This window comes from Melopsittacus undulatus, chromosome Z, assembly GCF_012275295.1.
Source record: "Melopsittacus undulatus isolate bMelUnd1 chromosome Z, bMelUnd1.mat.Z, whole genome shotgun sequence".
Classification (NCBI taxonomy): Eukaryota; Metazoa; Chordata; class Aves; order Psittaciformes; family Psittaculidae; genus Melopsittacus; species Melopsittacus undulatus.
In genome coordinates, this window is record NC_047557.1 from 79,873,347 (window position 1) to 79,900,138 (window position 26,792).

The 26,792-nt window shown below is 40.7% G+C and overlaps 2 protein-coding genes across 2 annotated transcripts in view; both read left to right on the top strand.

Annotated features, from left to right (window-relative positions):
• Nucleotides 1–8: 8 nt before the first annotated feature.
• Nucleotides 9–2,638, top strand: RFESD (Rieske Fe-S domain containing). Its single transcript, XM_005145970.4, has 4 exons — nt 9–183; nt 1,009–1,189; nt 1,280–1,314; nt 1,531–2,638. The coding sequence occupies exons 1-4, from the start codon at nt 106–108 to the stop codon at nt 1,807–1,809; spliced, it is 573 nt and encodes a 190-aa protein (XP_005146027.2). The 5' UTR covers nt 9–105; the 3' UTR covers nt 1,810–2,638.
• A 16,942-nt stretch (nt 2,639–19,580) lies between these two features.
• Nucleotides 19,581–26,792, top strand: part of RHOBTB3 (Rho related BTB domain containing 3) — a 31,283-nt gene continuing 24,071 nt past the window's right edge. Inside the window, exons 1-2 of the mRNA XM_005145971.2 lie at nt 19,581–19,588; nt 19,750–19,966. Of these exons, the coding sequence (XP_005146028.1) occupies nt 19,581–19,588; nt 19,750–19,966 (225 nt within the window). The remainder of the gene's footprint in view (nt 19,589–19,749; nt 19,967–26,792) is intronic.

The window sequence follows — 26,792 nt, forward strand, 5'->3', positions numbered from 1 at the left end:
GCCTCCATACATTATGCCTCTGGTGCTATAGGGGTCAACCCTGCTGCCTTCTGTTTACACATGAAGAAGGGCTGCGACACATGCCGTTGCATGTGAAGAGAGGCAATGCTGGACCTCATTATTCTGAGCCTCCATTTCTTGATCTGCTTTCTCATCTCCATTGCTCTCTGGTGTGGACCTAAGGTATGGTATGGCTTTTTGTGGGTCTGCACTCCTCTGCAGCGGGATCCCCACACCTGTGGTTTCCCTTTGGTCTCTATATACAAAGACCTTTTTTAACCTGATTTTCTGAGGAAGTGAGGATAGTATAGCTGTACTGGGAATTCAGAAGAAACTAGAACATAGTAGGTATGGTAAGCAAATTTAATAGGAAGGCAGGTTTTGTGACAAAACTGCTTATGTCCTCTGCTGGGAGAGGCTATTAGACATTTGAAATATGTAAGAGGAGCAAGGGAAAAGCAGACACATTTGCTAAAGAGGCCAGGTTGAATATAACTTCTAAATAAACTTTTTTTCTCCCTTTTGCAGATGAAATATTTTATCAACTTGCATCAGTTTTGTATTTCTAGCCATAGTATTATTTAAAAAGTACTGGATCTACATGTAAATGCTACCCATTGCATAGCCAAACTACACAGTACAGCAAACTACATTTGCTGTCCTTATTTTTGTTTCATGTAGGTTTTGAAGGGAGGTGGCAAATAAAGTGCAAAGTAAAGGAATAGTGATTGCGAATTTATCTTGACTCAGCCTCAGGTATCAGGTTTGCAGTAGCTGATTTTCCTAGTCTGAGTTCCATTAGTGAGCACTTTGGCCAAGCATTGTCACCAAACTCCTGTGCTTTGCTTTGTGTATATGTTTGCTAGTCTTTTATAAAACTTCTACTCCTTTCATCTCACATGTTAAATGCTTTGAGGTTTTCTCCAGGACTGAGACATCCATTCTACACATAGAAATTCAAACCTGAACTGATTTAGAATTGGCTTTTTTAATTTTTTGTGTTTCAAGGGTGTGGATTTGCACAGCTCAAGCACAGGAACAGTTGAAGTGGAGCCAGAGGGTCTTATATTAATTGGCAAAGAAGATGACATAAAGAAGTCTGGAAGAGTAACAGCTAAAGTCGATGGCAGAGAAGTTCTTGTTTTTTACCATGAAGGGAAATTTTATGCTATGGACTCTCGCTGCTACCGTAAGATATTTGAACATATGATAAAAATGTTGCAACAATTAAGCATAAAACCTGCTGCATAAATTAATAATGTTTTCTACCATGTTTCAGATGAAGGAGGCCCTTTGTGCCTTGGAGAAATAGAGGTACGCAAGCAAAATAAAAATCGTGTAGTGGTATAGAGTCATGTAAAAATTCTATTGCATTATATTTGAATACTCTTTCTGAATATATCATCAAAAGAAATAGGTAAGCAATCAGCCATACAACCAAGTCAGGAAACACATCTTTTGTCCTAGAGATTCTTCCAGAAGAAGAATAGGAAGCAAGTGACTTGCTATTTTTTCTTCTTGTTCTTGCAGGATATCAATGGTCAAGCATGCATTGTTTGTCCTTGGCATAAGTATAAAATTACTTTGGAAACAGGAGAAGGATTATATGAAGGAATAAACCCTTTGGAGCCATCACCAACACCACAATGGCAATCAAAAGGAGTCAAACAAAGGATTCATAAGGTCACAGTAGACAATGGAAATGTTTATGTGGGTCCTCCAGATTTCTCTGTAAGCTTTGACTCTGATTATTTTGCTGAAAAGTACAAACATGGTGGTGAATTAGCTATTAAAAAAATAAGCAACTGATGAGCAGCAAAGTAATCAGAGCCAGAAATCAAAATCCTGGTGAATGCTCTAATGAAGCACCATTGTCATGAAATAAAAGTGTACTGTGGCTGTGAAGATTGTCTCCAGATTAAATTCTAGTGTTAATGCTAGTGTTATGTTAAAACACTGAAATGTGTAAAATTGAGTATGATAAGATGCTCTGCATTGTCAGAAATGTGACTGGTCTTGTGCCGATGATTTTTTTTTTTGCACTTGCATTTCAAAAAGACTAATTGATAGCAGAGTGCTTCGTAATAGTTGATATTTTAGAAAGCCTATTATGCTAGAATTGTTTTAATTTTTAGAAGTGACTGTAGAAGTTAATACTACTTATAAGACACATCACATAGTTTAAGTAAATAGGTGTAAAGGTTATAGTTTTATACTTAACAGTTTATACTTCTAATGCATTTGGTATAAATGACATGAAAATTTATACCCTTTTAGATATACAAGAAATTTCAGGATGTTTATTAAGTGCTACAAAGAGAAGTACAAAGCTTAAGCATATTTTTTGTGAGCTTTTTAATGTCTCTTTATTACTACTGTGAGTCCATAGAAGTATCTATATTCTTTTGCCTCATTGAACTCCTTTTGACAGTTCATCAAATAATGTGACAAGCATTTGTCATATGTAGCTTGTTCATCTTGATTCTGTTAGATAAAGAAGAAGCTCATGGAGATAAAAAGCTGATACATAATGTAGTGACTCTTGCTTGTTTTGTTGTTTGTTTTGTTTTTTTTATTGCGAGCACAAACATAAGTTTGAAAAGGTGTGCTTTCTGTTTAGAGCCAAAAGTTAGGTTTCTCTGTGTGTTCACTGCATAATATCAGATTGACCCCAAAAGCTCCTCCAAGAAGGTTTCTCTCCTGGGTGCTGGGCAGACTGGGCTCTTGGACACAGTGGCTTCCCCTGCCTGCAATTCCTTGGGATGTATTTTTGGTGATTTCTTGACCGTTTGCAAAGTTCAGTCATAACCAGATACAGTTTGAAGTTGCCTGGTCTTCTTCTATAGGTTTCTCTTGTGCATGCAGTGGGATGTCTTGCTTTTAAAGTGTATGTGAAGGTCAAATAAGTCTGGATCAACAGCATTGCTCATACAAATATATGTATTTAAAAGCAGTGAGGCACAGGGAAGTATCAGAGCAAAACATCTGTGCCCAACTGGTCACAATGCAAAAAGCAAACCACACAATCAATTTCTTTCACCACATTTAAATTTAGATGTCCACCTCTGATCATGTCTTCTTACTTTGATCTCATGGTTTATAGGAAGAAGTGGCACCTTCAAAGTGCCGTGGAGCTGACCTGTTTTAGTTTTGTATTTTATAAGAACTGCCACACAGAAATGCTTTTTTTTTCACTGCTGCCACTAACTCTTTTTCCTCCTCTTGCTAAACCCCTCAGCCAGCCAGTGCTGAGGAGAGCAGATGTAAATGTGTACCTGAATTGACTCATGATTGCTTAGATAGTATTTTTATTGTTTGGGTTGGGTTGTTGTCTGGGGAAATAATGCGTAAATAGATATTCACTATTTGAATAATAAAGATGCAGTTCAGTATAAGAAAGTACTAATTACAAGTAATTTCCTATTACCTGTATTGACATTTAGTAGAATGTTAGTAACAGGAAGTTTTACTTGACAGTTTCATGAACATGTTTACATCTGTAGAAAAGTGACCATTTTGCAAAATTGAATTTTCTGGCTAAAAAACAGTAAAGTGTTTAATCAAATGTTCACTGTTAATCATATGAAATCAGTGGAACTACATGGCTCAGCTTAAGTACATCTCTTTTTTCAGTGCTTCTCATAATAACTCTCTGCAAGCTTTTAAGGTGTTTTTACTTTTACTTTAAACATGTTCTTATTCTCAGGGAGATTGTATTAGTATCTAAAGTTTGTCAGTTAGTTTGCTTTTCCTTGCTGATGATCACAGAAGAAACAGAGAATTATTAACTCAAGTGGCTGTGAACAAAGGAAAGAGTTGCCTGGCTGCTAGATTTTTCCCCCTTTTTCTTTTCTCTTTTTACTCTTTTTCTCTTTTCTCTCTTTTCCCTCTTTTTATTCGTTTTCCCTTTTTCCTTTGTTCTCTTTTTTTTTTTGACAGCAAAGAATAAACCCTACAGCGTATTACAGTTGCTACGTTAAAAAAATATGTACTACTCCGTTTCATTTGTCTAAACTCTGAAGTGGTAAATTATGCACCAAATTTGAAAATACTGTAACCATTTAAACTCCTAGAGTTGGACATTCTGAGTCTCTTAACAGCCCTTTCTAGGTCTCTGGTTATACTGATATATCATGTGAAGATACAGAAAATGCAGGGATTATCTTGAAAAGGAGCCAGTCAGGAGACTGGTGGGGAGAGATAAAGGGGGAATACAGCAGGATCCCGGCTGTGATGGGAGGGCAAAAACAGCAAGCACTGGAGCTGAATGAGAAAGGAGGGCCATGATGGGTGGGAGGGAGAGGTGTTGGTACTTATAAGGGAATGAGACTTCAGTGGGGAAAACCAGAAAAGGCAGCAAAAGGTACTTTTGGCAGCAAGGAGACTGAAGCAGGGTGGGGGACTGAGCTCCTCCAAGTCCAGGGAACCACTGCTGAGACAGAGGAAGGCTGGGATGTGCCCATTTGCAATTAGAGACTAATAGGAGGACAAGGGGGAAGACAAGGAGGAGTTGATTTAAGGCAGTGAGACAGAGCTGACATTTAAGGGACAATGAAGAGCCAGAATTGTGGGCAAGAGGCCAAAAAGTCACTAGCTGGATGATCAGAGCTTCCTGGAGAGATATGTTAATGACAGCAATGTTAAGATCAACCCTCCAAATCCTTCAGGAATGTTTTCTTGGTGATAGTCTTGGGGATCTAGTTTAATTTGCCAAATGAGCAAACACCATCTGTTTTCCTATCATTAATCAGCCAGGAAAAGAACAGAAAAACACTATTTTGTGCTTTGGATTGAAAATTTTCATGCTGCTGGCTCTGTGAGACACTCGGGCTCTGTAAGCTGCCTTCACAAGCAGCTTGAATACGTAAACAAGTTATATTTATTTTATCATGGAGCCATCTTTTCAAGAAAGAGAGGTGAAAACTGTGACTGTAGGAGTTTTAACAGCAGCTTGGGCCTTGTCCTGATGTACTTGTACCATCAACCTTAATTAAACAATCTTAACTGAGAGACTGGATGCTATGTTTTCCTTCTACATGCAGTGCCTTGTTCTGCAATGTCTCGCTGACATAATTTAATGCTACATATGAAATAAAGGACACCTTTACTGTGAAAAGTGTCAGGATTGAGAGGTACATGGACATACCCAATACACTGGTGAGAGAGGTCTTTGCAGAAGACCTGCAAACATTCACACAGTGTCTGGTCTGTAGGGAATTGACTTTAAAACCAACCTTTCACTGTTGAAACCCTCTTCAATAACTTTGTACAGTTCTTAATTTCATGCCTAACTTTGGGATTAAATCAGGTCTGAAGTTTGCACCTGTGTTTTTGTGTATGATTGGAGAAGTACATGGGCTTGTGAGAATTAGCATTCACCAATTCAAAAACATCCCATTGCTTTGCCCACTTGGCTTGGCAGCTGTTTTGAAGGTTACTGGAGAAGGCAGGGGATAGGGAATGAAATAATATAGCTGGAGAGATACTTCAGCATCTGGTGATCTGTGGGGAGAGGGAATGTGTTTGTGGATCCTGCGTTTTGTTAGCAGTGCTGTGGCACAGCCAGTCCCACAGCAGATTCAACCAGAGGGGTCTTCCTGCTCCAGCTCCTTCTGAGGCATCCTGGATATTTTTCCCATTTCTTTTTTTTAATAACTGATAACTGATTAGCTATACAGACAAAATATACTGGCATTTAAAAATGTGTGCTGCTTCTGTGTTGATCTCTTATCTGAATTGACTTTTGCTTCCCTAATTTGGACAATGCAAGCTTTAGCAGTAATTATCTGTTCATCTCTATGAACAGGTAATTAATTTCTATGAACACAATTTTTCCATGTTGTGCAGCATGGAAGAATCCTTTCTGAGAAAATTCATAGAGTAAAATAGAGTAAGTCAATAACATTGCCTCATATAGCCCACATTTTAAACTTATTTTAAACTTTCATCAGTCAGTTCCTTGGTGAATAATATTACCTGCACTTCATAACTTTAAAACTGAAGCAGAAAGTAACATTTAAAATGTTCCCTAGTTTTGGTATATATACATGAGTATTTCTCAGTGTAAGTTCTGAAAGTGAAACGAAAGTAATATTAAGCATCGTTTTGGCATTTGGCCAAACTCTCCCCATATTTCCCCATGACAAAATGGAAAAAGGAAGGAGTCCAGACATTACTTTGTTCTAAACAAAATAAACTGTATTTCTTCTCTTTTTAAGTTCAAAAGGGACAAAACTGGAGCTGTTCTAAATCTCCTTCCTGAGATTCTAGGTAGAGTGATAGAGCTTGTAGTCGCTACCCCTTGCAAAGGGCAGCCATTGTGCTCTTTGTGCAACTAGCTTTTCCATTTCTTAAGCAATGACATATTTAGCCATTTCATACACATACAGCTCTGCCTGGGAGAAAGCTCCAAAATCCTCCCTGTGCCTGGCTCTGCAGGGCTCACCCCTCACCCTACAGCTGTGGTCAGCACCTGAGGGGACAATGTATTCATAGAATCATGGACTCATAGAATAGTTAGGGTTGGAAAGGACCTTAAGATCATCTAGTTCGAACCCCCCAGCCATGGGCAGGGACACCTCACACTAAACCATATCACCCAATGCTTCATCCAACCTAGTCTTGAACACTGCCAGGGATGGAGCTTTCAGAACTTCCCTGGGCAACCCACTCCAGTACCTCACCACCCTAACAGGAAAGAATTTCTTCCTTATATCCAGTCTAAACCTCTGCTGTTTAAGTTTAACCCATTACCCTTTATGTTAGGGATAGGTTAGAGAGTATGGAACTCTGTCTGGGAACAGGTGATCAGTTAACAGAAAGTTTGTGGGTCAGGGTTAAGGGGAAATCGGTGATGGGACACATTACTGTGGGGATCTGTTACAGACTTCCTGATCAAGAGGAACCTGTGGATGAAGAACTCTACAGACAAATAGGAAAAGCCTCACACTCGCAGGCCCTTGTTCTCATGGGGGACTTCAACCACCCTGACATCTGTGGGGGCAACGGTACGGCCCGGCACAAGCAATCCAGGAGGTTTCTCAATTGTGTGGAAGACAACTTCCTTCTGCAAGCAATAAAGGAGCCGACGAGGAGAGGTGCCCTGCTTGACCTCGTGCTCACCAACAGGGAAGGGCTCATTGGAAATGTGACTCTCCAGGGAAGTCTTGGATGCAGTGATCACGAGATGGTCGAATTCGAGGTCCTCAAGACAATGAGAAGAGCATGCAGTAAGCTCACTGCCCTGGACTTCAAGAGAGCAGACTTTGGGCTCTTCAGGAACCTGCTTAGCAAGGTTCCATGGGATATAGCCCTAGAGGGCAAGGGGGCCCAAGACTCTTGGTTAATATTCAAGGATCACCTGCTACAAGCTCAGGAGTGTTGCATCCCGACTAGAAGGAAGTGCAGCAGGAGGGCCAGGAGACCTCCTTGGATGGATAAGGAGCTGCTGAGAAAAATTCACAACAAAAAAGAGGCTTATAAAATGTGGAAACAAGGACAGGTGGCCTGGGATGAATACAGGGATGTCATCAGGGTAGTTAGGGACCAAATTAGGAAAGCTAAGGCCCAATTGGAGCTAAACTTGGCAAGGGATGTTAAAAGTAATAGGAAGGGATTTTATAGGTACGTAGCGGCTAAAAAACAGAGTAAGTCCAATGTAGGCCCCCTCCGGAAACTTTCAGGAGAGCTGGCTACACAGGACTTGGAGAAGGCTGAGGTTCTGAATGGCTTCTTTGCCTCGGTCTTCACTGGCAAAGGCTCTGATCGCAGCACCCAAGTCTTGGAAGGCAGACGCAGGGACTGTGAAAACCTAGACCTTGGGCCCACTGTAAGAGAGGATCTGGTTTGAGACCATCTTAAGAACCTGAATGTACACAAGTCCATGTGACCTGATTAAATCCATCCACGGGTCCTGAAGGAGCTGGCGAATGAAGTTACAAAGCCACTGACCATCATATTTGAAAAATCACGGCAGACAGGTGAAGTTCCTGATGACTGGAAAAAGGGAAATATAACCCCCATTTTCAAGAAGGGGAAAATGGATGACCCAAGGAATTACAGACCAGTCAGTCTCACCTCTGTGCCTGGCAAAATCTGGGAGCAGATTCTCTTGGAAGGCATGCTAGGGCACATGAAAAAGAGCAAGGTGCTTGGTGACAGCCAGCATGGCTTTACTAGGGAGAAATCCTGCCTGACCAATTTGGTGGCCTTCTATGACGGGGCTACAAAAGTGATGGACAGGGGTGGAGCAGTTGACGTCATCTATCTGGACTTGTGCAAAGTGTTCGACACTGTCCCACATGACATCCTTGTCTCTAAATTGGAGTGTCATCAATTTGATATGTGGACCACTTGGTGGATAAAGAACCATTCATTAGGGACTGTAGTGACAGGACAAGGGGTAATGGGTTGAAACTTAAACAGCAGAGGTTTAGACTGGATATAAGGAAGAAATGCTTTACTGTTAGGGGGGTGAGGTACTGGAATGGGCTGCCCAGGGAAGTTGTGAATGCTCCATCCCTGGCAGTGTTCAAGACCAGGTTAGATGAAGCTTTGGGTGATATGGTTTAGTGTGAGGTGTCCCTGCCCATGGCAGGGGGGTTGGAACTAGATGATCTTGAGGTCCTTTCCAATCCTAACTATTCTATGATTCTATGATTACCCCTTGTCCTGTCACTACAGTCCGTAATGAAGAGTCCCTCTCCAGCATCCCTGTAGGACCCTTCAGATACAGGAAGGCTTTTATGAGGTCTCTATGCAGCCGTCTCTTTTCCAGGCTGAACAGCCCCAACTTTCTCAGTCTGTCTTCATATGGGAGGTGCTCCAGTCCCCTGATCATCCTCATGGCCCTCCTCTGGACTTGTTCCAACAGTTCCATGTCCTTTTTATGTTGAGGACACCAGAACTGCACACAATACTCCAAGTGAGGTCTCACGAGAGCAGAGGGGCAGAGTCACCTCCTCTGACCTGCTGGTCACGCTTCTTTTGATGCAGCCCAGGATGTGGTTGGCTTTCTGGGCTGCAAGCACACACTGAAGCTGGCTCATGTTCATTTTCTCATTGACCAACACCCCGAAGTCCTTCTCCACAGGACTACCATGAATTTCCTTTTTGCCCAACCTGTAGCTGTGCCTGGGATTGCTCCCACCCAGGTGTAGGACTATGCACTTGGCATGGTTAAACTTCATGAGTTTGGCATCAGCCCACCTCACAAGCACGTCAAGGTCCCTCTGAATGGCATTCCTTCCCTCTAGTGTATGAACAGAACCACACAGCTTGGTATCATCGGCAAACTTGCTGAGGGCACTCTCAATTCCATTGTCCATGTCAGCGACAAAGATATTAAACAAGACCGGTCCCAACACCAATCACTGAGGGACACCACTCGTTACTGGTCTCCAGCCGGACATTGAGTCATTGACCAAAACTCTTTGAGTGCGACCATCCAGCCAGTTCTTTATCCACCGAGTGGTCCACCTATCAAATTGATGACACTCCAATTTAGAGAAAAGGATGTCATGTGGAACAGTGTTGAACACTTTGCACAAGTCCAGGTAGATGACGTCAACTGCTCCACCCCTGTCCATCACTTTTGTAGCCCTGTCATAGAAGGCCACCAAATTGGTCAGGCAGGATTTCTCTCTAGTAAAGCCATGCTGGCTGTCACCAAGCACATTTCTCTTTTTCATGTGCCCTAGCATGCCTTCCAAGAGAATCTGCTCCCAGATTTTGCCAGGCACAGAGGTGAGACTGACTGGTCTGTAATTCCTTGGGTCATCCATTTTCCCCTTCTTGAAAATGGGGGTTATATTTCCCTTTTTCCAGTCATCAGGAACTTCACCTGTCTGCCGTGATTTTTCAAATATGATGGCCAGTGGCTTTGTAACTTCATTCGCCAGCTCCTTCCGGACCCGCGGATGGATTTCATCAGGTCCCATGGACTTGTGTACGTTCAGGTTCTTAAGATGGTCTTGAACCATTCCTTTACAGACTGTCACTGATTCCTAATGAAATCCACACCTCCATGAGAGGTTCATGGTTCCTGCAATAGCTGCTATGGTTCAGGTGGTTGCCAGCAAAAGCTAGAAGTGCACATGGATGGTCTACACCTATTCCTTAGATGACTTTGATCAGAGTATTTTGCAAACCACTGTTGACTACTGCATGGTCAGGCTGGCTTGGACCTGGGAATGTGTAGGAAGAATGAGAGTATCAGTTTATTTTGTCAGAGCTTTTCTGGATAAAATAAAAAGTGCAACTTCATCTTGGGATCACTGACAAACTCCTGGTGTTGACCATAACCCAGGCTTTTTTAATGTCATCTCTGTAGTTCAGGAGCAACATGCATGTTAACAAAGAATTAATATCACTAATGAAATCACCGCCAAGTTCTTTCACGTATCACCTATCTCCCAAGCTCCCTTGCAGCCAAGGGAATGAAACAGTGGAGGGGAAGGTGCCCAACAGCCAGGAAGCCTCAGGTGTTTATTTCAAACTATGTTTCCAAAACAAGCAGCCCTCACTCTTTGCAAGATCATTTTAAATCCACTTTACAGCACACATATCTGAGAACTGACTGTAGCTATATCCTGCTCTGCTGAAGGTGGGGCTTTCTTTGCTGAGGCAGGATTTTTGCACAATGCTGCATGGTCCCTGGGAATAGTACCTAGGTTTTCATTTGGATTGAGGGGAGCTAACTACATTCTTATTCACATAAGATGCATATTATACAAACCTCTGTTCATAAAGCTCCAGCTGCTAGGCTTCAGCACATGGTGAATGGTGGGTGAGGTAGCTGAGAAATGATGCCTTCCGTCAGATGTTCAATCCTATGGGTATTGTACCAGGTGAAAATCAGTGCTTTTTAATGAGGGCACAACTTAAGAGACACTGTTTGAAACAGTGCCTGACAGTGTTTGTCTGTGAAGCACAACCTAATCTGTGTTAGAATCCCACCTTACTAACATGCACAGTTCATTCTCTCCTGCTGTGCTGGAGTACAGGAGTTGGGTCTCACACCACATTCTTTCAAATGCAAACCCACAACAGCCATGAAGTTAGTGGCAAAACTTCTGGAGAGATATAAAGGTGAGGAGATTTTAACAGAAAGTTTATATACCAAGATATTGGAATCTGATGCTGCTCCCTGATTAGTGCTCAGTGGTGCAGAGGCAAGTTTAGGAAAATTCAGTAGGTGAATAAAGACACAGGTGCATAAACCGTTTTGCAGGATTGAAAACCTAATGTTCAGTAGCTGACTTCTTATGTATTAAACATTCTCTGACTATTGAGCTGTGTTTAGTCTGGAGAAGAGGAGGCTCAGGGGGTACCTTAACACACTCTGCAACTACTTGAAAGGAGGCTGTAGTGAGGTGGGAGTTGGTCTCTTCTCCCAAGTAATAAGCAACAGGACAAGTGGAAACAGCCTCAAGCTGCACGACGGGAGGTTTAGATGGATATTAGGAACAATTACTTCACACAAAGGGTAATCAGGAATTGGTAAAGGCTGACCAAGGCAGTGGTGGAGTTACTGTCCTTGAAGTGTTCAGAAATCATGTAGATTAGGCCCTCAGTGATGTGGTTTAGTGGTGGCTTTGTCGGTCCTGGGGTAATGGTTAGACTTGATGATCATAAAGGTCTTTTCTGACCTAGCTGATCCTATGATTCTATGATTCTATATCTTACTTGCTCTGCGAATGTCTCAAACCGTACCATTGTAATATCCAAGTTTTCACTGAAAAACATACCACAATTTTCTAGCAAGATCGAAGGACAATGATCTCAATTATTCCTGGCAAATGAGGCAAAAAAATTAACATAAATGGTGTTTGTTAACTTCAGGTCCAGTCCAATATCTCTGAACTGAGATACTGAAAACTTGTCTGCAATTTTTTTGGTTTTTTTTTTTCTGTTTTTCTTTTTTTTTCTGAGCATGTACAACATACAGCTCTTTCATGTGAAAAAAACAGCTTTCTTCAGTGGTTGTTTCAGGTAAGCACTTCATACTTAAATGAATCACAGCATAAAGTGTGAAGAAAATGAGAAATATACAGTCAGTCATTGCCCATTAATATTTGTTTGAAGTGAATTGCCTAAATTTACTTGAGAATTCTAGTAAGGAAAAGAATCTTTAAGATTAGCTACAAATTTTTCCCATCTGTGGTGAATTCATTCATTCAAGCTGGAAGTGACAGCTTAGTTTTGAGACAAGAATCTTTCTAATGCTATATCTGGTCATAGCTGCTATTCCAACCCTGTGCTATGACCTTGGTGATAGATTTAAGACTACATCCTCTTTTCCTCTTAATCTGGAGTGTAATGAGAGAATTAAAGTGCTACAGAGAAAACCAAAAGGTGGCAGGTGAATGTTCATGGACCCAGAGGAAAAAAAAAAGGCAAAAAAGAAGGCAAAAAAACTGTACACATAAATTTTGGGGTGATATTATCAGACGGTTGTGCTTACTGACTGGTTGTTTCAAGCTCCTCTTGGTCAGAAATTAAAGAGCTAAAAGGAATGGATTTTAAAACATGTTCTCTAGCAGAGAAGTACATATTAAACCATGAATGTGCCAAAATAAGCTTAAAAATAAATTAATCCCATTTAGCAATCTGTAGGTATGTGTCACAAAATATTTCTAGATACTAATTCATCACCTTGCTGACAGCTCAATTTGAAATTGCTAAAAATGTTTTGACTGATAGAGAGTAGAAAATACTCTTAAAGACCAGAACTTTTCATATATGTTCCATTTATGTTTAGGGTTTTTTTAAACTCTTCTGCCATAATAAAATGATGCTGTTTGTCATATGCTCTGTCTTCAGTTTTAAACTGGGAAGTGAGACATCATCAGTAGCAGCTTATGAACATGAACAATACCAACTTTGTTCTCATTTATGATTAAGTACAAAAAAAGTTAACTTCTAAGAAAGGAGGAAAGAAGATTTATGAAATTCAGACAAAATTGCATTCTTTTCTATTAACAAGACATGATGTTTTACTATGAGGTTAATAGAAGAGGAGCAGAGGGAAATTTATAAAGCATTTACTTCCATCAAAAAAGCAGCACAGCTGCCATGAAAAAAAACCCACAAGAAATCAAAAAGGAAGTTTAAACAATTTACTTATTGCAAGGTTTCCTAGAACTTTGCAGACACTAAGTGGAAAACAAACCTGATGTGTAACTTGCATGTGTGCTCTTTTCATTTACTGCAAACAGCTCTTTGCAGTTGCTTGCCAGTAACTTTCGCAAACTATTCAGCAGTTATTTATTTTTTCTGCAGTGTCAAGAGTCATATATTGTTATAATGCAGGAAAATTCCTCTTCTTGCTCTTTTCTGTAAGTGGTCTTTATTTGAAATATGAAAAATTCATATGCCTGATGCTAATCGGTATTGATTGTTTCTGAGCAGACCGTCTTTCATGCTGACCAGCCTGATCTTTTGGTGTCATTTTTCTTGCCGCTACAATACTATTAATAAAGCATTAGACACTAAAGCTAGTTACCAGGAAATATCTAGTACAGATCAGTCTGTTTATACCTGTGCAAACTCTAGACCAGCAGCAAATACAAGGTAATTTGTGGTTTTGTTTACCTCAAAGTGAAGCATGAAAGTTCCATGCTGACTTGTGGATTAAATCAAGGTTTCATTTTTCATTTGGAGAGCTGGTTTTTCTTATTTTTATAAAGAGTCAGCTTTTATTGAAAACTTTTTGCGGGAAAACTTACACAATTTGTTCTGGTCTGCCTCAGTGATTTCACAGGTGAGGCATTTAGTGCAGATGTGGACTACAAACTAAACAAATAAACAAACAACCCCACCAAAACCCAAAACCAAACCAACACCAAAACTACACCAAAGCAATACTGTGAAAATAAAAAATGACACAGAGCTGTGTATTTCTATCTCACTCCCCTTCAGAGGGAGTGATTTCCAGCCTGACTTCCAGAGGAATCAACACTTAGAAAAGTCACATTGTCCCTACCATCCACCTGTCAGCCCTTAGACTTCTGGTGGAAAAACCTTGAAGATACTAAATTCCTCCTAGTTTTGTAAAGATAGGCTGTTCAGCAGTGAGATCTCAACACTCCTTCAGAGACAGCAGCTAAAACTGGAAGCCTTCTGTGACTATATATTACATACCTGGGATTGGAGGCAGAAAAGTAGTCATTCACTGGCTTCTGTTCTCAAAAATAATCTGTTTATAAAGACACTATCATGTATGTCCTTTCTCACATGTCATTTCTCACATCACATGCACATTTGTCACCCAGCAAAGGCTCCTGAGCAGCCAAATACCTTCTAAGAGTGGGCTTCTATTCTAGTATGAGTAATGTCAGAGTGCAGGGGAATGCGAGAGACTGTGGGACTAAAATCAAGTGATTTTCTGTTATGGTGAAAGCAGGATGACAACATTCAAATCCATGAAAAACATTGAGTTACCACACAACAGATCATTCTCTCTTGTTGCCTTGATATACACCCCTGTAGTTACAGGTATGTGGATAGTGGAGGAGGTTGGGAGCTAGAACAAGTATTAAATAGCAATGAAATCATAACAGAAGGGAAAATAAGAAAGTGAAAGTCAGGAAAATAAATAGTAAAAAACAAAGAGCCAGTTTAAAGTCTAGCACTGAAATGGAACTTTGGATATTTGGAAAACAAAATTGTATTTTAAAATATGATCATGGCTATCCAGTGGCCACTTGGAAGATGTTTGACATCTGTATAAGGAAACCTGAGGAACAATGCGCTCTATCTTTTCATTCTGGAGAACTGCAGTTGTATAAAAAGGGTTAGAATGTAATTTTAAGCAGGAAACTTACTCCTGATGCTGTTATTTATGACTTGTTGAAAACTTACAAATTTGATAGGTGAGTAACTGTTATTTGTATGCATATACTATATGGTAGACATTTGTATCTCTGGGTATAATCTTTGTTCTTTCATTTTCTCTTCTTAAAATGCACATTAAATTATGTGTTTACCTGACATTATAAGATTGTTTTCATTTACCTGTTGTAATGAGTGCTACCTGCACTTTTGCAATATATTTTTAGTAAGAAAAGTTAGAAATTGTATACATTACTGAACAGAACTGGGGGCAGACAAAGGCCAGAGCTTCTGCAGGACCACATTAACTAGTTTGAGGCACTTGTCCCTGTAGAATTCATGCGCTGGTTCACTCAGTCTTAAGCACTTATCCAGGGGATCATAAAGTGTATTAAAATAGCCCAGAACTTTCAAAACATGCTGAGCATATGCCGCCTCTCCCCTACACCAAGCTACAGCAGCATCTCTTGCCCAGGCAGTCCCACACCTCTCCAAATACATTGTGGAAGGAGACACCCGGGCAAACAGAGACCTGCAGGGTGGTTTGGTCATATGTGTGGCCATGCCATCCCTTGAGAGACCTTTCCCTGCTCTCTGGTGGGAGCACCTGCCCTTCCACCATTCCCCTTGGTGCTTTTTGCATGCCCACCTCTCCTGCAGCTTGGCTTCAGCCACAGGACAAGCCAACAAGCCTTGGCATGGAGAACCAGGGCAGGCCAGGGTAGGGATGATGCCCCTCTGCCTGACATGATGGTCCGCATACACCTTAGGGTGATGGCTTCTGATTTTAAACCAGTAGAAATAACATATAAACTACTTTGTTGTTTGGTTGGTTGGGTTTTTTTTTTATTCCTTTGACTTGTGTTTTAGTGAAACTAACACTTGTTAAACAATGACATGAGAATTACATGGTGCAGCTGTACATCCACAGCTGGATATTCTTACCAGTGTGAATAGAGTGTCTTCTTCTGCAGCATGTTGAATTTTCAGTCCTCCATCTCTGCAGCAGGTTGAAGCATGTAAGCATCAGATGGGGCCCTTGTGATATACAGGACCTTGTTCCCTTCACTGCTGAGGGCAGCAGGCCTGGAGGGCAGCCCTTGAGCTGGACTTTTGCAGCAACAGAGCTGGTTTCTGGTAATCTGTGACTTACCCTCACAGTATTAGGGGCTTTCCACAATTCAGTGGTTGCTTCCACAGCTCCATTCTGCTACAAACGCTGAAATGTAAGCATAATAATAAGCCACATAATAAACCACTTAAGTAGTGCTTTAAATATTAGAAGTGTCATTTTTCTTTCTTCTTCTCCTCCCATCAGATCATTTTCCACCTCCTTCATATTTTTTATTCAATATTGGGCTGATATTACATTACCTGACCTGACTGTAAATAAAAAACCAGTTATAGTAGATGTGAATAAGTGGTCAGGAGTAGGTAACGTTTATGAGAGAGTTCCTCAGAAACTCATATCAGAAACCACAGAGCTGGGTCTCTATCATTGGAGGCTGATTGACACAGCCATCGGAGACTTCAAAAACTGCTTTAGTGGGGCCAGGGAATGCCAAAATGATAGGGCTGGCTGCCGTTCCTGGTGAGATGATACAGTCTGTGATAGAAACTGAAATCAAGGGACATATGGAGAACACACATCTGTTGTGAAGGTTTTGGAGAGGCTCCAATGAAGTCTGGCATCATCAACATTTGGAGGAAGGATGGTAAGTATGCCGATAAAGGGGGTCGTGTGGGCATAATAATCCTCTTGCGTTTTCAAAAAGCCTTTGAGAAGCTTTTTGCAAAGCTTATTAAAGTTTGTAAAGAACCTAAGTTGCCACAAGATTGAATGAGAAGTTAGGGATTGGGCTGAAAGCTGGTGTAAGAAAAGGAAAAATAATGAAGGACAAGGATGTAGTCACAGCAGAAGCAATGAGTTTCCCATGCACCTAAACTTGCTCATCACATCAGCAGCAGCTCTGTGCTGCATGTAGAGTGTACTTGTACGCATGAGTGTACTTGGCAACAGCTTTGAATCCATGTGTAGTGAATCCCCTCACTGTCCTGAAAATATGGGCCAGTTAGTCACATGTGATCAGTGCAAGTAAGGCTACAGCTTCCGCAAGTTTAAAAGAACCCTTCCTCTTGGACTTGGCTGCAGTTATCTCTTTGCCATGAAATATGTCATTACCCTTTTGTCGGCAAAGACTGTGTATTTGTTTTCATTGCTTAGCTGAGATACTAGCTAGAAAGCTTCCATAGAGATAATTTGAAACAAAATAATAATGCCATAGTGTAAAATGTGTGCCTGTTTTCTGAACCCTGTCAAAGACTCCCTTTACTGCTCTTTTGTCTTTGTATGTCAGCAGCAATGGGAACTGCCTGCTGGCTGAAAAGATTGTTGATACAGGATATTCAACTTCCAGTTTGCCAAAGAGGGATGCCAAGCAATCCTCTGTCATCCTCATCTCTCCTTTACACAGTCCTTTATGGCTTTTCCTCTAAGTGCCCATGTAATTTGCAGAATGCATCTAGATAGGGGTGCCAAGATAGGGGTGCCAAGAAACTTCCCTGTTCCTGAGGTTTATCACCCTGCAAAAATAAACTAATTTTCTTTTCTACTTTTTGCTTGTTTGTTTGAAATGTATTACACAGTTCCTCAGCTATGCAGAGAAATGGGGTTATAGACCTCCTTCCACAGAAGAACAGATGGCACTTTCATCCAGTTTTAGTGCTTGCCTTTTAAGTGTTGTTTTGAATTTGATTGCTGAAGAGTTACTAAAACACTGCGGTGTTTCAGTCTGTTACCTTTAGGTTCTGTTGGCCAGGTGAGACAAGTGCCACATTCACCATCTGCATAATTTGCTAAGATTCATGTTTCCAGCAATTCTAATTAGTTTCCCAGGTGGTTCAAGGAAGGAGTGAAATGAAAGCCAGTGTTTTCTGCCACCCTCCATATCTGCCTCATACACTTGGGCAGAGCTAGGTACACAGCAAAGACTAAGCTATGCTAATTGGAGCTATGCTAATTGTGTTAATTGGGTCACTTCTCACTATGGCTGCCTTATTTACCAGCCTGTATTTTCTGTGCGTTTTGTGCAAGACTGCATGTGTATACGTATCACAGAATCAGAATGGTTTGTGTTAGAAGTGATCTTGCAGATCACCTTGTTCCAATCCAAGTACGTAAACATATGTATGTGTATATGTGTGTGTATATTTATTTGCTTATTTAGCTGTACTAGGTTATGCTCACTAGTATTGTAAAGAACATTTCTCTCAAACATTTCCTCATTTTCAACAGCTAAACCACTACAAGTTCAAATTTAAATATTTAAACTTCTTTTTCTAGGAGGGAAACAGAAAGAAAACCTCTACCTGTCATCTTAGCTTTCTAAGGAAAGCTAGATTGAAAAGCAGAAGAAGCTGACATGAAACACAGGAAAGAAGCTGTGATGAAACACAGGGAACCAAAAGTGTTGGTAAATTATCTGTTGGTTTCATTTGATTTATGTTTGGCTGGATTTTTTTTTCAATAGGCCCTGTAAAATTTCTAATAAAAAAATAAATACTATTTGAGATCATTGGCATAAAATATGCATTAATGTTTATGATTTCTAAAAATGGCTCAGCCAATCAATACACTATTGGCATAAAACTTTGACAGTTTCATCAGTTGTCACCTCTCACATTTTCCCATATTGGAATAGTATCTTTCTCAGAGTATGGACTCTTGCAGGAAAAGGTCTGTTAATTACTCTGTTGACAATCATATTAAGACCTGTGTTGAATGACTTCTTGCCTGTGGGATTAACAGCAGCATGTGTTCACATAATAGGGAGTGTTTATCATCTAGGGTACCTAAAATATTTTTACTCTATTTTGTTGGGTTTTTTTACTCTAATGTGCAAGCGTTTTCTGGCAGACAACATGCCACTGTAGGATAGATTTAGTCCCAGGTATTTGTGTTCATTTTATTTTAATTACAGAGTGTCCAATCTGAAAGCAATGCTTTAAACATCAGATGTATGCTAAAAATTCCACACGGCATTTCAGAAATTGTCAGCCTAATTTTGAAAAGATAGACGTTATTCACCACCAACAACTTTAGATACTTTAACTGAGGGTCTTCACACTGCTTCACACTTCTTCCGCTGTGACAGTCCGTTGGTACTGGTCTCTCCTAATAGCACAGAGGAGCTGTGGCAGCGACTCAGTGTCATGATGTTGGTCCTTCTCCTGCAGGAGCCTGGAAGACAAGCACTGCCTTACCACTCTGGTCAAGTGCGTTTGTTTGCCTCTACTGACCCAGCTGCTCTGGCTCAGCAGCAACGTCAGCTTGCTCTGCCCATCCCATGTGCTGTGCTCCTGCTTACTGACGTCAGGATGTTATGGCTGTGACTGCCTAGCTGGACGCTCGCCCTGACACCTCGAGTTCACCCACAGCTGCTGAGCAACGTAGCCACTGCTGCCTGGGCTGCTGATACTGCTGCTGCTGCTGCTGATACTGCTGCTGCTGCTGCTGCCGCATATCTGGCGTGGGGCTGAAGCCTGTCGCTGTGCACGGCAGGCACCAAGTTAGCCAGGCTGGCGGCTGCAGGCGAGGGAACACAGCAAGAGCTCTGGAGGTCACAGCAGCGAGGCTGAGCGTGGGCGCCAACAAATACAAATCCAAGCCAGCTAGGGATTTGTAATGTAAGTGGCATTTCCAGGTTTCTTTTCTGCTTTCCTCTCATGCTGCTGTTGGAGTTGAGATCATGTATGTGTTTTGCTGTCGACTACGGAGGAAGGGAGGTGTGTGTGGGATGTTAAAATCAAAGGAGGGAAGAGGATTCTGAAGGATTGATCTGTTAGTTTTGACTTAAGGGTTTGGTTTTTTCATCCCTGCCCTTCATCTTTGTTAACACAGCTTTGTCTTCATTTTAGGTCGGTTAATATTGCAGCCTTTGGGAATGAAAGAGATGGGCCTTCTGAGGACAATCAGCAGCCAGGCTTGATCTGGAGCTATCTCAGGAGAAGTGCTCTCATTTCTGAGATTGACTGCAGCTTGTCTGCCAGTCACGTTGGAAATCCAGCTTTTACTGAGTACCAAGCCTCTGTGTTTGGAAATGTCAGACTGGTGGTACATGACTGTCCTGTCTGGGTAAGAGAACAGTCTCTGTCTTTTCAACTGCATTTAACAGTGTAAGCTGTTTTAATAGGATGAAAATATATCTTAATTTTATATTTTTTTATTGGCAGATTTTATTCACATTGTAATTATTCTGAATAACAAAAGCACATAAAACATAAGCCGGCAAATGCTGCAAAATCATAGGTGCTGCAGGAAGTTTCTTATTAAGCTGCTGCTCACCTCTGCAGGAAGGTGATATTTTCAGCTGTGCTTTTGAGTGAAAACTTTATTGAAGATAATCCAGAGGCAAGCAAGAACTTCCTTTTTGTGACACTGAATCACAAGCACTCCCTTCAAATACTGCTAAACAATAAAACAAAATATATAATTTTTTTCTCTAAAAATGAAAAGGCAGTTAGTTTTCTGGCTTTGAAAAATAACAAACTGGAAGACTCGATATCTTGTGAAAAACTGTGTATGGAGTCACACATTTTAACATTCTTTCCTTTATTTGAAGATAAATAAAACAGATTTTGGCACTGTTCCAAGTTGTTAGCACTTTCATTAGTAAGTGAGAGACATTAGTTATAACTATGAACAATGATTGTGTAAGAAATGATACTGATAATCTAAATTAAAACATATTTAATGACTAATTAGTAGCCTTGAAAAAAATTAAGCTTAGCAGCTTTTAGAAATTACAACAATAATCAGTTTCAGCTCCATAATTCTATCTTTAATTTGATTTTTGCTGTCCTGCAAGGGAAACTGTTTTAGGGATCTCTGGGAATCACAATAGTTCCAGAAATACATATAGCTTGTAATCTTATAACTCAATAGCTACCCTTCTGCTCTGTGCTTCTCATGCTTTTTTGTCAGCTGCACTTTCCTGACACTGGTTCAGATGGACTGAGGGATCCTGGGTTTAGTCTTTGAAACCACATGTGACCTGCACATGCAGTTTGCTGGAGTCACTGGAGTGCAGCAACGAGTTAAAGTTCCTGAATATAAATTGAGGCAGTAAGACTTCAAAAGGGTGTTTCAGAGGATTGGAGTGTGAGAAGGCAAGCAGGAATAGCTGGAGAAAGGGAAGAAAGAACCTACACTGGAGACACAGTTCATGTGTTTTCATGTTGTTGCATTTGCATTTGCTCTTCTACAAAACAAGTTTCTTCAGTTCTGGAGAATTTCTCATTTTTGCCCTTGAACAGCTAGCTTGGTATTGTCTGAGGCCTCATATATATTTCTGGGCCTCTTGTGCTTTTCCTCTCTCAGCTAAAGGAGGCAGGAGATTACTGGGAATGATGAGGAACAATTGGCATGTTTTACTTGGTAGAAGACTTCTCAGGTAGATGGACTAGAGAACGTTATCCGTTCTGAGTGAAGCTGACTTCTTGCTGTGGTTAGGTGGAACAGGATTGTTTTCCAGAGTCTGGATACTTGAGGTTTGTTACGTCAGGGTTGTCCTTTCAGGACTGTTCATTTGGCAGCCTGGGGAAATGGTGCAGGACATTTCAGAGTGTTAGCTGACACTACCTCAAGTAAGTTGACTTTTCTTCATGGAAAAGGATTCTTGCTGCAAATTACTGAAACACAGAGGTGGTGGTATGGTGGGCCTTGCATTATTTCCACCTCTGTCATGTGAGCATAACATAACGGCAGATTTGCATTTAAATGAGATTTGTATCTCATTCAGATTAAATTCACATGATTAAGGCAAGCCAGTCTAGACATAAACTTGGTAATGAACATACTGATAGCTTTGGCTCTCCAAACTCAAGGGTGCTCAGCTGTTGCTGTCCCCTAGAGCTCAGTCTGGAAAAGCAACATGGATGCACGTCTATCAAGTAGAGATCCCCAGTGCAAGGAAGGACCCTTCATAGACAAAATGTGGTACAGGGTGAATTTGCTCATGCTTCAGTCCTCTGCTACATGTTTCTGTCAGGCTAGGACACTGCTCACCTTTGTGAGTCTGCAGGAGAGGTCAACAGTTCAAGTGTCTTCCTGATGATACCACTCTTCCTGATGTTACTATGTTATAGGCTATCTTACTGTGTATTACATATCTCACATGGCTGCACTAAAGTTTTCCAGAGGCTTCCAGTGCCAGCATGCTGATGGTTTGGAGAAACATGGAGGGTCTGGACCATATGGTCAATACTGCTGTGGTGTGATTGTCCTTTTGGGCACATGACTGGTAAAGAGCAGAAGCGCTGCCCTGGGAGTGTGGTATTTTATAAGCTGAAGGTGAATGAAGGTGGCTGTCAAACTGCAGAGATAGGAAGCAAGGCTTCTTGGGCATGACTACCCAAGGCAATGCCCATCAAGTGTTACAGACAGACATGGGGAAATGGTGTTTCCAACCTGCTGTGAGACTGCTGCTTTCACATAGTGGCTCCATAAATATTTTAACTGCCTATGAGATTACTATATTCTTTGTTATTGCTTGGCTTAGGAAATGACATGGATAAAATCATATTTGCCAACATGTAAAACAGCATCAGCGTGTTGTGAAACTTTCTCATGGGAGTAGCTGGGTACAGGATGGAAGTTTGAATTTAGGGAGGGTGTCATTCACACAGATGGAACAGGGTCATAGAGTTAGGGATAGAGCATACCTTTCAAAATCTGGGAGAAAATCCCCCTGTTCCCAAAACTATACTGATCTTCATGTGTCAGTCACTGGGTATATAACTATGGCCTACCGTGTCCTTCACTGCTCTTGCAAAGCTGTGTGCTCGTATCTCTCACATGCACAGGACAGATATACAAGTGGACCCATGTCCTTGTGATTCACATGGCTGGAAAATGTTTTGACAAAAAGTGCAGACCTAAGATGGGAGAAGATACAAAGAAAATATACATACATAGTAACATCCATGGTGAATATTGTGATCTTATTAGGTGACCAGTTGCTAATGCATGCTCAAGTTGTGCTCTCATAAAGCATATTGAACTATCATATCTCAGATTTTCTGATTTTGAGGGTTGGGGATAAACTTCAGTATAGGAGCTAGTAACTTAAAAGGAGTAAAGATGCAAGATGAATATTAAGATTTTCTTTGCAAAAGGTTGCTTTATTTAGCAATCTGTATCGGATTTGACAGTCTTCAAGACTCAGTTGCCATTATATTGGCTTGTGTGTGCAACATTAGTCACTTTACACTAAATTTTGTTATGCTTCTGCAAATGTACAAGCAAAAACCAAACAAAAAGTGCAGGCAAAATTTGTCATATCTGGTGGCAAGTGTGTCTTCCTTAGCTACAGAACGAAAGATGAAACAGGAGCTGTAATTTGTATTTTGATTAATTTATTTATGATGCTGGAAAATAAGTGGCAGAATTTAAACTTCACTGTGAGTGTCACCTACCTGAGTCAACCCTCTTGTTCTTTCCTCTCTTACATGGGGCAGACTATAAGGATACAGGAGTGTTATAGCCCTTCAATCCTGTGAGCATTCTTAGGCACATCCACAGTGCAGTTATCTGGCTTTTTCCTGCCTCAGCCTCCTTGCTCTCCTTGTGCTGGCTAGACTGGATGGCCCTCAATATTTTTGAAGATAAAGGAATTTGATCCACTTCTTAATTTTATTTATAATTTTTAGAAATCCACATTAATTACTGCTTCAGTACAAAACCATACCTTGAAACTTAAATTTTTAGCATGTCTTCCTCTCTCATTTTTAAGCTTGGCCGTCTGAAGTTGGAAGTTTATGCAAGTGATCATATCCTGATAAGTTGTTTTCCCTACTGTGTTCTTTATTTTTGCTTTTTACAAAGTCATTAGATTACTTTATGAGAGGACAATAAAGGCCAATGCTAGCTTTTATTTGCTTATTGGGGAGCGAAGGGGTGTGTGTCAGCTCAACCAGTTAAAGTTGTTTTGGAAATCTTTTAAGTGGAAAAACAGAGGCAGCATTCCAGGGCTATGGTCTGAATTTTCTTTATTTTTGGAGAAGATAGGGCCTTCTGTACTGCATCTTACTTAGCTAAGTAAATTCAGGGGAGTGATGGAATGATGTGGACCTGACTGGTTAGAAATTGCAGTGAAACCTTGAAAAAAATGGGGAAGGCTCTGGTATGTGGTGTGGAAAGCATCTCTAGAAAGAAGGCTGTGTTAGTGTAGAATGGGTCTGTTAACGGCAAACAGGTGTGTAAATGGATGCTAGAGAGATATGAGCTTTCCAATATTCCCAGTGCAGCTTTCTTGGATCCTTGGAAAACCCAGGCAAATGATCTTTGGGGCTTCCTTGTCCCCCAGAGACTAGGCGGACATGGGGACATTTGCGAGCAGCTTTTAGACAGAGTGTGGGCATTGCAAGGGCACTTGTGCTCAGGATTTCACCGCCATTCCACAAAGGCATTCATAAATTATTTTGAACAAAGAAAGTATTGTCCTCTTGAGAGGTCATGTGATTTTGTAAGACAATCACTTCTTTATTGCCTCTGAAGGCTGTATTTTCAATGTTAATACTTGAGAAGTGTGGCTTACTAACGGCAAGAATATATTGTGAGGCATGTATATTGGAGAAATGCAAGGGAAAAATTAAGCTTTTTTTTTTTTTTTGAAATAAGTCCTGAGAGGATTAAAGGCAGAAATATAACTATAATTAATAAAGTCATATTATAATAACCGTAGCTCTACAGTTACTTTTTCTTTTTGTTAGTGGCTGTCTTGGGAAGTTGACCATGGCAAGAGCATGATGCATGATGAGGAGTTGCTGCTACATGAATTTCATAGACAGATTTAAGGTTATTCCTGAGTCTGAGCTGCTGTTCATTGTATGAAGAAATTCCTGTCACTTTTGCATGAGAGCTTCTCTTAAAGAGATAGTAAAGAAGGATCCAAGTGCTGTCTCAGTGATGCCTTGGGTAAATAACTCTTTGCCGTCAGAGATGATTTGGGAGGATTTTCCCAGCACAGGACAGTAATCTGAGCACTCCATGCTACACTTGATATGAAATGAAAATAATTACCACAAGACCTCTGGAAACAGGTCTCCTCTGTGTTTTTAAATGTCACATTCACATTAAAGAATGGGCTCTTGAGGATGTTAAATCATATGTGAGAACAGAGGGAAACTGCACAACAGTGACAGGGCATGTTATGAAATGTTGGTTTGGCACATTCTGAATTTTTCACTTCTTGATGTAATCAGGGCTGGCCTGTACCCCAGGAACGTGGAGTCCATCCCCATCAGAGCTTCATAAGCTTTGTTAAAACCCTTCTTGATAGGATGAACAAACAACGCAGTTGTGGCATGGGCAGTGGCTGAAAGCACAGACCTCCACAAACCTGCAGCATCATGCAGCTATGCCTGCCTGGGAAGCTGTTGTAGACTGCACCATGTTTCCATAGGATTTATTTTCTCTAATATTTAAACAAACAGGTGTACTTGCACATCTGTTCATCTGTTTTCAGTAAGGATTTTGCTAGCTCTCTCCATACCTGCAGTGATGGAAATATGGCGAGTTGGGCAAAATATAAGAAAAGTAGGGAAATTGTACGAGATAATGGCTATATTTTCTTTTTATTGTCTTTTTTTTTTCTCCTAAAATGTGATGGCTTTCTTATTAGTGTTATTTTCACTAGGGGAAAAAAGTAGCAAAACCCTTTATGATTGGATTATTTTGCTCTATGTATTGACTTCTCGAGTCACTGTTTTGTTATATGCATGAGCAGGCACACGCAGACAAACACAAGTCTTCTTCAACATACTCTTTTGAGATTCCCACCAACAAGAAGAGCACTAGAGCTGCTGCTGGTTCAGGTTAGGGCATGGAGGATTTTCAGGCTGGTGTTTCACTGGACAATGTTCTGCTTCAAGAGCCAGGCTGAGGTCTGGGGCTAGAGCAGAGAGCATGGCTGCATGTGAATCAGTCCTGTCTCCTGCGGCTGGTAAGGCTGCTGTCAGAATGGAGCCACAGCCCCAGGCACTTTGATGTCTAGCAGTTCTGTCTTCAGCTGTCAGTCAGGACTAGATTTATGCTGAAGCTACTCACAAGAGTCAGAGTCGGTTCTTTCCTTGGGCATGGCTGTGTTCATATTAACACATATGAGCACAGCCAGATTTCTATTAACTTAGAAATCTTCCCAAAATCTTGCTGTTTCATAACAGGAAATGGTGTCATAATGCATTGAAGATGTATTTCTGTTGTAAAAAGTGCTACAAACCATACGCAAACAAATGACTACATGTAAAAAATGCATCTTATATTCTGTAAGAAGTTTTCATAAATGTTTTTTTATTATTAAGGCTTGAAGTTGGGGTGGAGTTCTTGCATATTTGTGCACCTGTGCCCTAGACCTTGCTGGTGATAATGCTGGTTATCGCTTTACTCACAGAGATGATCATGTGCAAGCTTGGGCTGTGCTTGAAGACAGCAGCTAGAAGGAAATTGTAAGGCAGTAGGCATGCTTTCTGTCTGCCAGCATGGAGAAACTAAATATTCTGTATTATTTTTTTGTTTGTAGTGATTTTTTGCCCTAAACTTTTGTCTTATTAAATGCATACAATCCTACTACAAGTTCTCTGTTGAGATTTTCATCAGTTAAAAATGTAAGAAAGCTGTTCCTTGAAAATTCTCAATTTTTGCCTGACTGTGTGATCAGGTTCTGGAAATACCCATCTAGCTGGCTGTCACAAAGCACTGTATCTAGAAGTGCTAAATGTGTGTTTATGTTAATTGTCCACAGTTTTCTTATTACAGAACAAGAACATCTCTTAAAGAAATAAATAGGAATTCATATTATACTTTATTTCCTGATTTATTTCTTTTAAAGACAAGATATAAATTGGATATGATGTGCGTTGGCATTCTAGGCAAATAATTGCTGACTGATACACTACCATCA

Coding starts and splice junctions, on each gene's coding strand:
- RFESD (XM_005145970.4), top strand. CDS start 106: ATGCTGGACCTCATTATTCTGAGCCTCCATTTCTTGATCTGCTTTCTC. Junction 184..1,008: donor CTCTCTGGTGTGGACCTAAG/GTATGGTATGGC, acceptor TTGTGTTTCAAG/GGTGTGGATTTGCACAGCTC. Junction 1,190..1,279: donor TATGGACTCTCGCTGCTACC/GTAAGATATTTG, acceptor ACCATGTTTCAG/ATGAAGGAGGCCCTTTGTGC.